The 16,788-nt window shown below is 40.8% G+C and overlaps 1 protein-coding gene across 1 annotated transcript in view; it reads right to left on the bottom strand.

The window, feature by feature from the left end:
* DOCK8 (dedicator of cytokinesis 8) overlaps positions 1-16,788 on the bottom strand; it is a 73,863-nt gene that overhangs the window by 31,341 nt on the left and 25,734 nt on the right. Inside the window, exons 17-27 of the mRNA XM_031054319.2 lie at positions 16,342-16,443; positions 15,545-15,640; positions 14,194-14,428; positions 12,951-13,115; positions 11,005-11,180; positions 9,099-9,194; positions 7,701-7,796; positions 6,775-6,924; positions 4,247-4,360; positions 3,073-3,228; positions 148-284 (exon numbers count right to left, since the gene is read on the bottom strand). Of these exons, the coding sequence (XP_030910179.1) occupies positions 148-284; positions 3,073-3,228; positions 4,247-4,360; positions 6,775-6,924; positions 7,701-7,796; positions 9,099-9,194; positions 11,005-11,180; positions 12,951-13,115; positions 14,194-14,428; positions 15,545-15,640; positions 16,342-16,443 (1,523 nt within the window). The remainder of the gene's footprint in view (positions 1-147; positions 285-3,072; positions 3,229-4,246; positions 4,361-6,774; positions 6,925-7,700; positions 7,797-9,098; positions 9,195-11,004; positions 11,181-12,950; positions 13,116-14,193; positions 14,429-15,544; positions 15,641-16,341; positions 16,444-16,788) is intronic.

Here is a 16,788-nt window from a genome sequence, read left to right as displayed (position 1 = left end):
GCAGATAAAATGATGAGTGGGTTATTGTGTTACAGAGTGATTGAAAAGAGTGGGAAAACAGGACTGTCCTGGAATCAAACTATGCCCTTGCCAAGAGTAGTAGTGTAACTCAGTTCCATTATAAAATCTGCAAATTTGGATACCCACCCCTCACTGTCTGCATCCAGCGCTGCTGCCAATTCAGTGAAAAGTAAGCCGGTTAGAAAGTGCTGCTGACGGTATTCAGGCGAGAGGTCAAACACAGTGATTTTCTGGTCCTGGAAACTAGAGCAGGAGCTGGAGTTCTGCAGAAGTATATTAGAAATGTTAAAGAACAATCTCTGAAATCAAAGCTTCTTTATGGGGCTGTAGTCACAGTCCATGTAGCTAATGGAAAATCTCTACCAGGGGAAAAGCACAGACTTTGAAAGAGGGTTGGACATTCCAGAGGAAAACATCTGAGTGTGAAATACAATGCATATAGTTTCAGATAAGTTGCCTGCTAGGACACAATCTCATTCTTTCCATTCTGTGCAAGAAACTCCTTTGACGTTTTTCCTACCCTATATTCATTAGTTTGGATGGACACAGTCAGAATTTCCTCCATGTTTACAGCTCCTTACACTATTGTTACCATTGCAGAGTGGCCATTGGACATTGTGCAGCAAGAGGCTGCCCCTACATTAAGAGAGGCTTTGGTATCAGAAGCTCTGCACTGTGCCTTCTTCAGCATCCACGACATCTACAGAAGTAAGGTCAGGAAACACACGCAAACAGCGTTTCCTTTCAGCCTGGAAATCCTTAGTTGAGCTTGCTGTCAGCTGCCACAATTTAGAGAAGCCTTCAAATTGCTGTAACTTAATGCCTTTGACTGATATACAGCCAGCCCAGGAATGGAAAGTTGCTGCTATATATGTGTTGTGAACTTTCGAGCTTCTCCAATCATAGGAGTGTGTGCCACAGGTCACCTGAAATTTTTCTGTTCCCTGATGGGGTGAACATAAGTCTTAGGCTCTATTTCCAAGTGCAGTTACTGGGGTTTATGGATCCAAATGTTGCTTTTAATTTATATTCTTCAATATTCTCTCCTAATATTTCTGCCAGTCACCTGGAAATAATCTCAGAAAACAAACACAGAAAGTAGCAGTATACCACACTGTGGTAGCTGTTTTCCAGCATATTGGCTCAAACAAAACTCATGACTCTGAGCATCCCCAGTCTTTGGGTCCACTTACGTAAGTGCACTCCAATTTCAACCTCAAGCAGACAGGCACTGGCTGTACTGTTTGTGTGGAATAATGTTAAAGTGTAGAGCACCAAGTTAAGTGAATTTGGCTTCTCTCCAAGAATTCCAAAAGATTTATTCACAAGGCCATATTTCTTACTTAAAATCTAATTCTAGCTGGGCAGCACTCCTGCAGACAGATCAAAATTAGCACAAGGGTGGTCAGCTAATATAGTAAATCATCCAAAGAACACAAAAGCCTTATTGATTTGCACAGGTTGCACTTCACAGGTTACTCCTAAAGGAGAAAGAGTTGATGATGTTGCTTGAACAAAAGGATGACTAAACTGGTGTGTGCCCGGCTCTGTTTTGCTACAACTAGTTGCAGGAGCTATGCTCAGTTCTTTTTTCCCCATAAGCAGTGGAGTCCCATTTCTTGTTCTTTGGCATACAGGATTAGCATTAAGCAAAACTATTGGGAAATCCTGATGCTAAGACCTTACTGGTTTTCTTTTGAGTTGAAGAAAAAGATTCAAGAAAGTATTTTGGGTGACATGGTTCAGTGTGAGATGTCCCTGCCCATGGCATTATATTTGATTCCATTCCATTCCACTCCATTCCATTCTGTTCTGTTCTAGTCTTAGGATCCAACTAATTATTTGGCAATGACACTTGAAAAAGAAATCATGAATTTGAACTCTGCCACTACTAAGAGTGTTTCTGAACCTCCCTCTATTATTAGCTTCAGTTCCATCTCCCTGCTTTCAAGGGATGTGCAATTATGGGGCATTGCACTGAAATGCTTCATCTCAGTCCTGACCTCTGCAAGACCACTGAGGTGGAAAACAAGCAGGCTAGCACCCTTTTTAGGGGGTCTGCCTCATGGCAAAAGCAAGATACCATTTAAGTAGGATGTAGAGGAGAAGGGCACAAGACTGGTGAAATAGTGTGTGTCATGCCAGACAACAATTTCTTCATTCAATATGTTTGTGAACTCCATGCCCAGGATGATGGATGGAAGGTCCTAACATTCAGAGCTGTGTCATTATCAGGTCAAGTCTGAAAAAATGTGCACGTACTGGAAATGACATTGTGGAAGAAATGAGAAGTGATGAGGAGAGGTGTTCACAAAAATTGTGTGAGAGATCTACTCAGGACACCTAAGTGTTTCCACACAAAAAAAAATCATAAAGCTCAAATAAAAGTGAAAGCACAGAAAAATCATTGGCAAAGTCATGGCAATCATTGTAGCATGGAGGTGGGGAGAAAAGGAAAGGATGGATTGGACTAGATGTTCTTTTGAGATCCCTTCCAACCCTTGGGATTCTGTGATTCTGGGATAATCCTGCTCCAAACAACATTAATGATCAACAGAAATCCATGTTTGCAGGATACTGAAAACTGCAGTGATTTAGTTGCTAATTTGCATAGTGGTAGCATCTTCATCCACTTGGGGAACAACAAGTTCAGCCAGAAGGCAAATACACAGAGAATTTGCTAGCCATAATTCTCCAAAACAGATATTGAAGTACGTATCTGTGGTTGTGTATAGATGGGATATAGGTGCACCTGTATCAGCATTCAGAGCCATATTCCTTTTAGACCCTGTCTGTCTACCTTTACAGTCATTTTCTGTTTAAATGTTTCTAGAGGGGCACACATCTGCGTCATGTTAAGCTTTAATTTCTGTAGATGCAGTCTTGTAGTGGTGCTCTCTTAGTTTTTGTTCTTCTGCCCTCTTCTCTCAAGAGGGAAGTTGTTCTCCCTGGTATAACAGAGGTTAATTTTAACCTAAATATCTGAATACAGATATCTGTACATGTGTGCTTTATGTGACATTGATGCAACATCATCTAATGGATGCCTACCTGGGAAGATAAGGAGGGAGAGGGGGATACTGGAGCATATGCAGAGGTCATGAAGAAGAGGTTCAGATTGAAGTAATGCTCATGGCTGCAGAGAATTCTCAAGAACTCCAGTCTCATGGAAATAAGAGTGGAGAGTGAATTCAGCTTGCTTGAGAGCTAGAAAAGCAAAACAAAAAGGGTCATGTGATGGGCATGCGCTATTTAAATTACCATTCGGTGAAATATTCTTCTTCCCAAAACAGAAATAGACAAATAGCCTGGCATGCCCTAAAATGCTCACTGGTTCCCTCTACCTAACAAGTTCCCATGTGTTGGCTGCTCTTCTTTTGGCAGTGGTGGTGTCCCTCTCCCCCTGCCCCTTCTGACTTACCAGCTTCCTAAGAGACAATGAGTGTATTTTATCCCCCCCCCCCCCAAAAAAAATACAGTATTTTTTCCCTTTTTCATAACACATAGATTAAAACCAAACAAAACTTTGTTGGATCTGTGGCAAACTCATAGAGTCCTGCTGGCCAACAGAGTGAGAGTGGTCTGGTCATTTTTCATCATAGGAACAATGACATCAGTGGAGTATTGCACATACACAGAAACACGACTGGTAGCCAGCTTGCATTCTCCCACCTACCATCAGCTGTCAGAGGTTCTTCCTTTGGCAAAAAAGCTACAGCAGGTATATCAGGTCACAAAACAGAAGGAGAACTTTCCCCTTCAGATACAACAAATAATTTCACAGCAACATCCTGCATAAGATTTTTTTGGAGGGGGGGAGGCTTGTATAGTGGGAAGTCAGAGATTGATCATTCTGATGGAATCTCCCAAATTTAAAAAATGTCCTTACAGCACTGGAGGAGTCAGAAATAGAGAGCTGCTCTGTATGGTCTGCAGATTATATGGTCTGCTAAGGGATGTAAAAAAGTAAGGGAAGAAAAGTGGCTCCAAGGATGCTCTGCAGTAGTGGAAGGTATGACACTCCTAAAAGGATCTTAACTGCCAGTCAATTTCTTTCTGCAGACCACAAATCAAGAAAGTGTTAAAAGTCTCTGCATATGCAATAAGAAATAGGAAATTTACCTAGCTCTTTAACACAACTCAAAGGATCTTGATGGATAAATGAATCAGAACAGAACACCAGACCAGCTAGTCAGATGCAATCCCAATCATGCATGGTGCCTACCTGGTTACAGTAATGTTTGATGAGATTAAACACAAATCCTCGGTCCATTAAAGAAAGAAGATCATACAAGAAAAATGCCAGGCTGATATTAATTTTTTCTGCTTGCTCACTTTCCTTTAAAAAAAGAGGGGAAAATGCAGTTATGTTGTATAAAACACATACAAAGGCAGAAGACTTTTTAGAATCATTAAAAACCAGTATAGGAGACAGCTCCCAGATCCATCACATGGAACATACTGGTGAAGATTGTTTCAGTTCTCCAATTTACATAATCTTGTTAAAATTATACCGAATCATTCCTGTAAATTATTTCAACTGTTTTAACTTTCACAGGGAATATCAAAGGATGAACGAACAAGTTTATCAACACAAACCTTTGGGCTGACAACATGAAATGGAATTTGACACCTGTTCTGAATTACCTATGGGTTGGAATTCTGCACATTCTTTTATTTTATTTTATGTTTTAATTTAACCTTTAACATTAGAGAACGCTGGTTTACACACTTAAAACATAAAATGCTGTTTTAAATTATTAATAAAAATCTGACTTTGCTGATGGAATGCCAAGCATTTAGTTTAGAAATTTTAAGTATAAAACTAATGCTTAAAAAAATACTAAGTAAAAAAATCCCAGTAAGTTAGATCTGTGGATTTTACCATTCAGTAGCTAAGCTCTTGCATTGGCCTAATTACCAGAGATATGCAGGCCAAAGCAAAAATCACACAGAAATTCATGTGCCCCTAAAACAAGGCTGCAGTTACTCCAAACATACAAATTTAAATAACAGAATCTCAGTAGCGTGTGTAGCTCACCAGAGAGAATTTGTGGAGGTGCTTGAGTGATCTGCACAAATTTAACATTCAGAGCCCTCAGGTGGTTTCAGTCAAGGCTGACAGCGATGACTGAGAAAAATGTTGTCCCTATCAGTGTCTCTGACTAGTGAGGACAGGTGTGCAGCACCTCAGGGTGGTTACACTTCAACCTTTTTGTGGCTGCTCAGGAATAACATACATCCATCTCCTGTGATCCCTAATTTATGCAGCAAGGCATTTTTTTGCTGTGAAAACAAAATTAGTTTTCCACTACCTTGCCTGGTAGCTTTAAATACACCAGAAGTATTGCAGAATCCCAGGGCAATCGGACATGCTCAACCATGTATTGCAACATAGATTGTTACTGCTCGGATTTATAACAACATGCATACTGCCTACTGCTGCTCTGTACAGCTAACCATCAGCCTTCATTCTGCAAAGGCTACAGTGGGATTTTCAAACATAATCAGGTTCTATACCCTTTCTCTATCAAAACTGAATTGAATTAACAGCCCATAAAAACCTGTGTATTTTTCATGAGGAAGTCACAAAACACTAATTTCTTGGCAAAACTTCTAGTTCTGTTCAAAATTCTTTCACGTAACAGATTTTTATTACACAACATACCTAAAAGAAAAATGTCACTGACACCTTAAGGAAAGACTTCTGTGAAAACAATTTCTCTGCATGTGGCTATCACAAAAGTACACCAAAGGACTGAGCAAAGGGTAAAGCTTCAGGAACAACTCTTTGGTGGACAGTGACAATAACTTCCACCATGCTCTCTGCCCTCAGCTGCCTGGCCTTGGCCCTTTCCCACTTTCTGCTCCCCAACAGCACAGGGGGACGCACATGTGGAGAAGTGGATTGGGAAGCTGACCTGGTAGACCAGCTCTCCAGTCTGGTCCTACCCTGTGGGAGAGCTCAGTGCTGGGCTGCCATAGTGCATTTGGCAGCTCTGAGGTATGAAAAAAGTCGGTTGCAACAAATGAGCAACAACAGTCACCCAGTGCCTGTCTGTGGCCTTAACTTTTCGTCTACTGGCTAATGTGGAGTGACATCAGTGGTATAAACTGACAGTATTAATGTTAAAATACAAATTACATTTTGTGATCCTTTCAACTTTATAATCCATTTGATCAGTGCAGCTTGTTAAAACATATCAGGAAAAGGAACATTATGGGATCTAGGGCTTATTTTTTCCTTTAATTTTCATGTGGCCCGTGCCTCTTTGAAGAGAGATGAGATTAGATCACTCATGTTTCGATTCTGCATCCCTCAGGAGTAATATTGTTTAGCCCACTGCCATCAGAGAAGTTAAATGCGAAATAACCACTATGCCTTAGAAATGAGGGTAGCAGGAATAAACCCTGCTTGGGCTGCGGTTTGATGCCCTGGCATAAAGCATCACTAACACTAAAAATAGGTGTCCAACCTTTCCTGTTGATGGGAAAGCGAATTCCTTCCCTGCATCCCAAAGTCATACCGAGAAGCAGGCTGGAGAGCTGAGCTGAATGAAAACAAACTGTCTACCAGGAGAGCACAAGGCTGCCTCTTGCACAGCCACAACTCAGTTAAGGTTTATGTGAGAATACTGCCTCAGTTTTAGCCTAAGTCTTGTAACACTGATGAAGGTGAAATGGGATTAAATATAGCTCTGTGCAACACCAGGTGAGTAGCAAGGAACCACAATAGTTATTTTATGTATTTACCTTCTGTGGTTTGACTAAAAGTGCAGCAATCTCTGAAGTAACCACACTAACTATAGTAGTAATATCATCTTTGAAGCGATCAGAGAACCGGCTTCTTCTTGGGTTATCTTGTTTCTCTATGCTGTGAACATGCTGAGCCATACTCTTTATCTGCAAAACAAACAAACAAAAATATACAAAAATGCCCAGACTGGAGGTGAAAATACTGCTTTCACTTTGTGCCTGGGAGTAAGATTCACTACATGTTTTTTCCTGAATGTAATCACTCCCATCTTCTGAGAGCTGCTGTGATAGATCCTACATGTACTCTCAATGACAGCAGAGAGCCTAAGATTCACACAGACAGACACTGACTTCTGTTCAGGTTCACACAGCTGGCTACTCTCGGCACTGGGAATCAGAATGACCCTCCAGAGACCTTTGCATCTGCAGCTCTGAAATGCTGTTTGCAATGTTTGCCCTTCATGATGACAGACAGGGAGTGATACTTCTGGAATTCTTATTTCTTCACCTGATGTTGGGTTGTTTATATGCTACCACTGAAAATCAGTGTGGTTTTTCCACTGACATCTATCGCTTCAGGGTTCTGTGATTCTGTGAGTTTGGGGAGCCTTGTCACTGCTCTCAGGCTGTTAGCAAAGCAGAAAAGACAGGAACAAGTATTTACAAATTGATGTCTGTCTGTCAGCCTTCTGCAAGCTGTGTACCACTGTGTGTGTAGTCTGCACAGGACTTCGCCATCACAGGCTGCCAGCGGGGAACCAAGTGAATATGGAGGATTCTTCAGTTGTACTTTCTACTTTTCACACTGGGGCTGAATAACTGAAGAGATTACCACCCAACTAAATCTGTGCCTGGATTACCCACTACATTTTCTCCATTTAACTATTTAACTATTACTGTAAAATACCCTTGTCAAAGCTTACCAGGAGCTCAAAGAAGAACCAGGCATACTTGAAGACAGATTCTCTCACCATACCCGTGCTGACCACCATCTGCAGTGCCAGCTCCTCATGGAAATGCTAGATAATAAACACAAAGTGTTGGGAAATGTTTTTTCAATCAACTCTTCTTTCAGTTTCAACATTGCCCCTCTTCCCTGTGGGAAACTCCCCCAGACTGGAAAGTCAGCAGCAGGACAGGGATGTGCTGACAACCCTGCAGGATCAGAAGGCAGATTTGACCAAAGTGACAGACAACTAACGTTGGTGGCAAACAGACTTTTTGGGACCCCTTTCCTGTGGATCCAGAGTCCTGGATAACTCAACTGGAAAATGCTTTTGGTCTATATACATGACAGTGAGCAGTCACATTCTCTACTCTCCACTAAGCACTTTCATTTACCACATTCATTTTTTTTTGAGAGAAGGTATAAGTAAGATTGCCTCTGTGGTTGGAGAGAAGCACACAGTGATAACCACAACAGAGCTTGCACAGAGATCTGTAGCTGGAGACAATACTCTTTGCAGTGAGATGTGACCATCTCACCCAATCCCAATGACCCAAAATTTTTGGAAATGCAAATCTGGACTAAAATTTTATTACAATGACTGTTATCTATTCCTGACTTAGACAATAAATTTAATGGGACTCTCAAGCATATCTAAATTGAATAGCACATATTAATCCATCCAAAATTAGACCGGGTATAAACCTCTATGCCTTTTATCAAACCAATAAAAATGAGTAAGGAAGGAGAGTTTCTGAGCTGAAATTCAGATCCTGAACTGTTCATTTCAGGGTTTTCCCCCTCCTTCTTCATCCAAAGCCACTGTTGCTGATCAATGCCAAACAAAAGGCATAGCTCTGGAAAAATTATCAATGTGACATGGTATCTTCTATGTTTTTAAAAAGCTATTTGGGAATGAACAGTCAAGATAGGAAGGAATTTATTGGTTATAAAAGCTACAAAAGGGGAAAAGAAAACATTTGTTACAGAAGAAAGAGATGGCAAACATTTCTGAATGGGGTTTACTGTAACATGTAAAGGCAGGTATACAAGGGTAAACAGCAGTGGATAGAGACAGAGGCCCTAACATCTTGAGAAAGAGAGCAAAGGGAGTATCCAGGCAGGCTGCTACTTGTCTAAATCAGTCCTGGTAAAAGAAGAAAAAAGTCCAAAGACTCAGGAGCAGAAGAAGAAAAGTTTGGGTAATATTTACCTACTGATTCAATATTCCATCTCAAACTCTTTATTCAATAAAACTGGTTGCTATTTTGTTCTCTCTTTCCCCTTTTCTCATTTTGAACCCCTAATTATCAGCACGGCCTCAGAAGGCTCCAGGCTCTGTTACTGCGCTCCCTCATGTTTAGTGGTAGGCTACCTTTTTATTGGGCGGTCTTGGGCTTGCACAGATGCTTGGCATGTCGTTTGTTCCTTCAACACAAAAAGACATCCGACTGGAGCTGTGATCCATAGGCTGGAGAGCATAGCCAGAAGAAATACATAATAGGAAATTAATAAACGATTAAGAGAGACAAAATCAACAGCTGTTTTGGGGTTTGGTTTTTGTTTTGTTTTGGGGCTTTTTTGTTTTGTTTTGTGTTTTTTGAAGGTATGCACAGACGTTCACCTAAACAGCTCCTCTGTCCTCCGCATCCCACTCCCCACTGGAGGCCAAAGAGCACCCGAATGCCGCCGCCGCAGGAGAGTGCAAATGCCAACACTGCCATCACATGTCCAATTGCAGCACTGCAGATGTATTTTGGAAGCGCAACAAGTCACCTTTTCAAAGGGTAAATTTCAAAGGGTCCCTTAAGTTTGTCCGATGGCTCTACATCCCAAATTAAATAGCACCTGGGAGTCTTTGCTTCATTAAAAGTAATGCCAAATTAAAATGAAGTGAAACAGCAATAGCCAACTCTGAATTGCTATATTTAGCAAAGTGATGAAGGTGTAATATCATTTTACTTCTGTATTAATATGTAAAAAAATTGCCTACCTTGAGCTCTCTTTTTTAGCACACTGTACATTACAGAAAAATTCATAACGCTATTAAGTTAAAATCTACATTATTAAAAACTGCTATGGATGAATATGTATGCCCTTATAAACAAATCAAATACATTGGCATCTTACTAGTTGTGGTTTAATTTGCTGAGGACAAGCACCCATTCACTTTAACTGGAGATGCATGTGACCATTCAGTGGAGAAAGGACTTCAAAACGTTTCTGGAAATAACTTACTTGAGAAACAGTATTTTACATAGGTAACACTCAAAGAGAAGTGAAGGGGGATATGGTTCAGAGCTCAGCAGACATGCTGCTGTGGAGTTTTGCCAGGACTGCAGCTAGGAGCAGGGTCCTTATACAGGCAAAAAATCCTGCTTTTTTTCAGAGACACAGCTTTCCATCTCCTGCTGAATGAGGAACTCTAGGTTTTGGTGTGCCCAGACAGCTAAGCACAGCCACCCTCATCAAGCCCTGAGATGAGTCTGGGACACTGTAGACTAGCAAGCACCAGATGCCAAACAGGGAAGCAAAACTCAGCTTTTTGGAAATCATCATCCTTTCTATCCTGCAAGCTGTTGGTGGCATATGTAGCTGTGGATAAGAAAGACAGAGGAAGTTGTGTTCCACTCTGTGGTTGAATTAAGTACTTGGAAAGACCCAGTTAGAAAATCTGCAAAATATCTTCTGTACTATAGGTGATATAAAATCATGGGGCTGCTATCATAGAAATTGCTCTGTGATTTGAAAAAAAAAAACCCACAACACCAAAAAAACCAAACCAAACAAACAAAAAACCAAACACCAAACTAACCAAACAATCAACCAAAAGACTTAAAAGGAGCAAGAATAAATTATCAGAGCATTTTAGGAAAACTGTTTCTCCTCTTTTTTTCTTCTCTTTCCTCTCCTTTCAGAAAGTGAATTTGTTCCCAGTGTAATTGGTAGTAGTCCTTCCTCACACTGATTCTGTACCCCTGGACCAGGCCATGTCACCACGTGCGATCAGACTGAGGCACATCAAAAAAGAAAATACCTCTGTGGAGTGTCTGTGTCTCAAATAAAAGAGTTCTTACCTTTTGCTCTTTTCACTGACAAGAGACATCAGAATTTAGCAATAGGATTTACCAGTTACCTACGCCAAATCAGCTAAACCACAAGTGCTTCTGGTGATATATACAGTGCATTTATAAGAAGCAAACCCTACCATCACAGAACAAATCTAGATTATTAGGTCTGGGTCTACACAATTCCCCGGATATTTGACCTTGTTCTCTTACCTTGGATGACATGATGTTTTTGACTTCCTCATCAGTAGCACTTTGTGTAACAGCAATGTCAGGATTGCTGCAGCTGATCACTCGGCTCTGAAGGAGTTTACTCCCAACAGACATTGCGGAAGTGCGTCCAAATGTGTAATAACGTGACTCTGTTGAAATGCCACTGCTACCTGCACCTGCCCATAGGAAGATGTTTGAACTAAGACTAAAAGACGTATATATGAGACAAAAACGAGATCCAAGCCAGCTTTGCTCACTGCTGATACAGCATCAACACTTAAAATAGCATAAAGGTCCTGAAAGTCTCACTACAAACTGCATCATTAACAATTACATAGGCATAGAATGACAAAGTGCATGGGTGATGGTAACAAAAGCAGTAACAAAACCTTAACCAGGCTACCTGAGCAGCAGCTCTATAATAGCTCTGTTTTTCTCCCATCAACTCTTCATAATTTCATGTAGATTAAGAGAGGCCTAAACACAAAATGTCACCTTCAACACAAAGATTTAACATGTCCAAAGTATCCAAGAAAGAAGAGATCACTGCCAGCAGGAGTTCACTTAATGATTACCTAGTTTTCAGCCTCCCCATGGTCCTTATTTTTCCAGGATAAAGAATTTCCAAGTGTAGGTAAGCTCAGAGATTTTAGCTCATCCTAACGTCAGTCTAAATGTCCCTCAAGAGGGATTTAAATAAACATTTAAAAGAGAAAAGGGCTTACATTTCTTTAGCTCCCACAGTACAGCTACTGGTGGTAAGTCAGCTGATATATAGTAATCATTCAAATTAATTCTTTAGGATTTTAGGCTTTACGACAGTGAACTGTGACAGAATAACATAATAGTTGAGGTTTGACGGGACTTCTGAAGGTCATCCGATCCAACTTCATGCTCAAGCAGAGTCACCTAGAGCCAGCTGCCCAGGATCATGTCCAGATGTCTTTCTAATAACTCCAAGGTGAAAAATTTCACCACCTCTCTGGGCATCCTGTGCCAGTGCCAGTCACCCTCACAGGAATAAAGTGTTTCTAGACAGAGGGTACCTCTCATGTTTCAGTCTCTGCTCATTGCCTCTGGTCCTGTCACTGGGCACCAAGGGAAACAGCCTGGCTCTGTCATCTTTGCACTCTCCCTTCAGGTCTTCATATACGTTGAAGATCCTCCCTGAGCCTTCTCTTCTCCAGGCTGAACAGTCCCATATCTCTCAGCTTTTCCTTATTGGAGAGTCGCTCCGGTCCTCTCATCACCTTTGTCACTCTTGGCTGGTCTCTCTTCAGCACGTTCATATCTCTTTTGTACTGAGAAGCCCAGAACTGGACACAGTACTGCAGGTGTGGCCTCCCCAGTGCTGAGTAGAGGAGAAAGATCACCTCCCTCAATCTGCCAGCCAACATACAGGATTTTATCTCCTAATGACACCCCTAATGCAATGGACAAATTGACAGAGCTTGACCCTACATCACTTGGCAGTAAGTAAGTTTGCATGGAAAGCAGTTTACTGATGTACAGGACAGTAAGAAATCAGCATCTTAACACCATTTTAGTTTTTGGCGAAAATTCCTCTAGAGAAAGCCTCAATTTAGGAGATGCCTCTCACTTCATTAAAAGTGACTTCATGAGATGTCTCTCATTTCATGTCTACCTTCATGAAAATACAGCATTGCATATAGCTGTGGAGCCCTTTCACCTCAACCTTGCATCTTAAATGAATGATTGAGAGATAGATATTATGGAGGGCAAGTCCATGGTAGTGCTGAGATCCCTTCCTCTGAGAAAAATTGCATATCTGAACAGAGATGTGCTTAAACAGTAAGCAGTCTGGGTCTGAGAAGTTGTGCTTGTTATTTTATAAGCCAATGGCCTAAGTCCTCATCAGAAGCACCAAGCTGAATAGCATGTATCAAGAAAAAAGAATATTTTTGCGACCCTTGCACCAACATTACCTGGCTTAACTACTTCTCTTTGAGGGTCTGGCAGACGAAATACATAGTAGATATAAGAAGCCAGGAGGCAGTTCCTCCCATGTTGGTCTTTGCTCAGGTCTTTGCTGTTGTGGAGACTGTTCACTATTGCAACCACAGATTCAAAGGCAAACTGTGAGAAGTTGGCTGTGAAACAAAGGCAAGAATTAGTCTCAGCACTATATTACACAGTATAATTAGGTGAGGGCATTCTTTGTACCAACAACAACTAATCCTACTTCATCGACTCCATTAACAACTAACCTTAACACTTTACTTCAATCCTTAACAAATTCAGATCTCTAGACAGCAACCTAACCAGATCCAAGGTCTACACAGGCAAATAACCACTCTTCAGTCGACATGCTGACTTCCAAGTCAATCACTGCTACTCCATCACTTCGTGCTACATACAAGTAGACCATAACCATTTCTAGCACTCTTCACACATTTCGCATAAAACACGAATAACACCAAGACTCACTAGTCTCATGCTGACCAGTAAATACAAGCTAGCAGACTTTTTCACATATTACAGAATCACAGAATGGGTTAGCTTAGAAAGAACCTTAAAGAATATCTAGTTCCACACCCCCTGCCCAGGGACAGATAGCAGGGACATCTTCCACTAGACCAGGCTGCTCAAATCCCCTGTTATAGTGGATGACAATTGTTGTTTACCAAAATGAGACAAGAAATAAACTACATCACTCCAGATGTGCCTTTCTTACAGAGGTAATACTTGTGATGGGGAATTGGCAGACTCAGTAACAGAAAAACCCATGTACATTACTATGCCCTCTCCATTCATATGTTCACCCAGTTCTGCCTAAAGATATTTGTACAGAGGATATAGTGCAGTCAGCAATCTCCATTGCAGGACAAGAGATTTGCTGATGCTTTCATTGCAAAACAACTGAATTCTAAACAAAGTTAAACCACAGCCTACTTTTTGACCTATATTTCCATAAAAGTAAGCTACTACAATTTAACATACCTTCCAGCCAGAGTCTGAGAGTCTTATATGTATGGGGGAAAGAAGACAGGAACTCAGTTAAATCTAATTAAACTGTGCAGTGAAACTGTGCTTTGAGAAGCACAACTCCTTTTGAAGTGGGCTACCCCAAATATCAAATCTGAGCCTGGGTATTTAGCAACCATTTCCCCCCGCCCCTATTTTTAGTTTACTTGCACTACCACTTCAAGGCCATGCACCAGTAAATACCTGTCTGGCCAGCTATGACCATGGGTTGTACAGCCAGCTGGAACAGTTTATCTAATACCAAATGTAAAAACAAGACAAGAGGCTCAAGGCGTGAAGAATTCAAACAAATAATGCTGAGTTTCAGTTCATGCTCCAGTGTAGCCTCTGTAATCTTCTGGTCCATCAGTCGAATGGGGAATGACGCCTGACTTTCCAAAGAATGGCACAGGGTGAAGAACTTCTCCAGATGATTGTCCTGAAAATACAGTGCACTCGCAGTTAACGGAGTTCATATAGCTCAGGCTGCTGCTAGCTACGCAAACTTGATTATCCCACCTGATGGGATGAGAGAAAGTGTTTTCATCCTTCTAGCTTGCAGTAGTGGCTAGTCCTATCAATTGTAAAACAGCTTGATCAATTTGTAAAACAGCTGTCATAGCTTTTTGCTTGTTCCTTTTCACCTGGCTCAAATTCAGACTCTGGTTAGATCAGACTAGAAGCAGAAAAGTTAAAGCCCTCACTAGAATGGTTGCTTCATTTCATGAGAAGACTTGTTCCTTCTCACTAATAAAATTCTGTCTCATCATAGGTCTATAGTCCCTCTGTCATTACACCTAAATTCCAGCTACATACAAGTTATGTGCCTTATGAGTATATCCTACTTAAATTTAAAAAGCATGCTGCAAAAAGGTCATAGACCAGCTTCAGATACAGGGCTTCCAGTTGTAAGGACATTGCTACCAGGGTTAACTAGAATGGGTTGCGGGGGGAAGGCACTGTAAAGCAGCAGGAACAAAATAAAACTGATCTGCTTCAAGCCAGTATCCCAATAAGATGGCAAAATTCAGATTTCCTATTACATTTAAATGACCAGAATCATAGAGCTCTCATTCAACACTAAGCTTGTGTTCCCAAACTACATGGCATTGACAGCTGAGGCGCCTAAAGAGTTCTGGCTGTATAACCTGTCCCTCGAGGCAGGGAGGTGCTATGTCTCTGCAGATATGGACACATTGTCTAAACCAGCCTTGCAGAAAAGCAAATGAAGACTGCAGAAACTGGAACTGTGTCCTGCCAGTGTCTTTCAAGCACAGCCTAAGTGGACATTTGCTGAGCTGAGAGGGCACCAGACTTCCTATTGCTTGATGTGACTTGCTGCTGAGAGTGCTCATTTGTTCAGTTGTACCAATAAATTTCATTTCACCAAAGGATTTAATTCACTGAGGATATCAGGTTATTTGCATAGCCATTAGTTGCTTTTAAACACATGTGGGCTTAAATATTTCCATTTCATAAACCTTCTGAGTCAGCCTGGACATCTGAATTCTCTTTGAAATGAAACTACAGCTGTATATTGCTTCTGATGCATTACCTGAGCATGAACAGATGAAACAGCTTGCACTGCAACATTGAAAACACCCTTGTGTCCTTCAACCCACTTAATAGGCGGTGTCTGAGATGGAACTTTCTGTAATGGAAAAGAAATACGGGAATCATCATCTTCCTGTTAATGATCAAACTGAAGCCTGTTTACATGTAAGTCTATGGGGTATTCACACTATTAATTTCCTTTTAGATATCTCAATTCAGTAAGATAGGAAGGACCACAGTTAGGCACCTTCTTGTTCTCATAGACTAGATGGAGGGAAGTTGCCACGTTGAACAGGGATGTATCTTCTGAGGGGGTATATTTACAGTTAGAAGTTTCCCAGATAAAGCACTGCCAAAGGCATCACTCCATGGTGATATGATGCAGTTTTAACCCTGTGGACAGTTTCCTACTTGCCATATTTACTCAGAAAGAACACTTTTCTGCTCCAATAGCAGCACCTGATTCAATTTCTCTTCCCTCTCCCACACAGCCACAAAAAAATGAGCAAATCATCTTCTGGAAGAAAGCAAATTATTGACTTGACACCCTCTAAACAAATGTATCCCTGATTAGACAATTTACAAGGATTTGCTTGGATAACTAAATCTAAAAAACACAATATAACACTATAAAATAATAATACCACCAGTGACAATAATAACAACACATTTTTCTCCAGAGCTTTCCCCTTTTAAAATATAAAAGGGAGCCATTGCCTACTAGCAAACAGCAATGTTAGTTTGTAAAACACTTATGCTGTTCTCCTACATTAGGCAAATGCTATCTATTTTTGTTACCTCAGGAGAGTGGATTGAATAGTGGAAAGGCAGCTTATCCAATGCAACAGGAAGACAGTAATGTCCAGTTTGAAGACGATCATTTAACAGAATTGGCAGCCACTGAAACAAATGAAAACACAGCAATATTCATGACTATATATGATTAGAGCTATTTATCTAATTTGTTATGTGCAGTCAACAAAACAACAAATGAGATATTGACCCAAGCTTCTTTGTTCTAACCAATTCAACAGTAATTTCTTTGCATTTTTAATTCACTGATGTCTACTGTAGAAAAATATACAAGTCTGCTTTACAAACCATCCTGTTTGAAGGAAACAAACACAAGGCTTTTCATGTGTGACATATGTTTTTCTGAAATTCTTACCAGAAGAATGTACTGGAGTCCATGCTTTTATTTTGAAAATCACCTATGTTGAATAGGCTGATCCTTGACGTTGACAA

This window comes from Melopsittacus undulatus, chromosome Z (genome assembly GCF_012275295.1).
Source record: "Melopsittacus undulatus isolate bMelUnd1 chromosome Z, bMelUnd1.mat.Z, whole genome shotgun sequence".
Taxonomy (NCBI): domain Eukaryota; kingdom Metazoa; phylum Chordata; class Aves; order Psittaciformes; family Psittaculidae; genus Melopsittacus; species Melopsittacus undulatus.
This window is presented reverse-complemented; position numbering and strand designations above follow the sequence as displayed.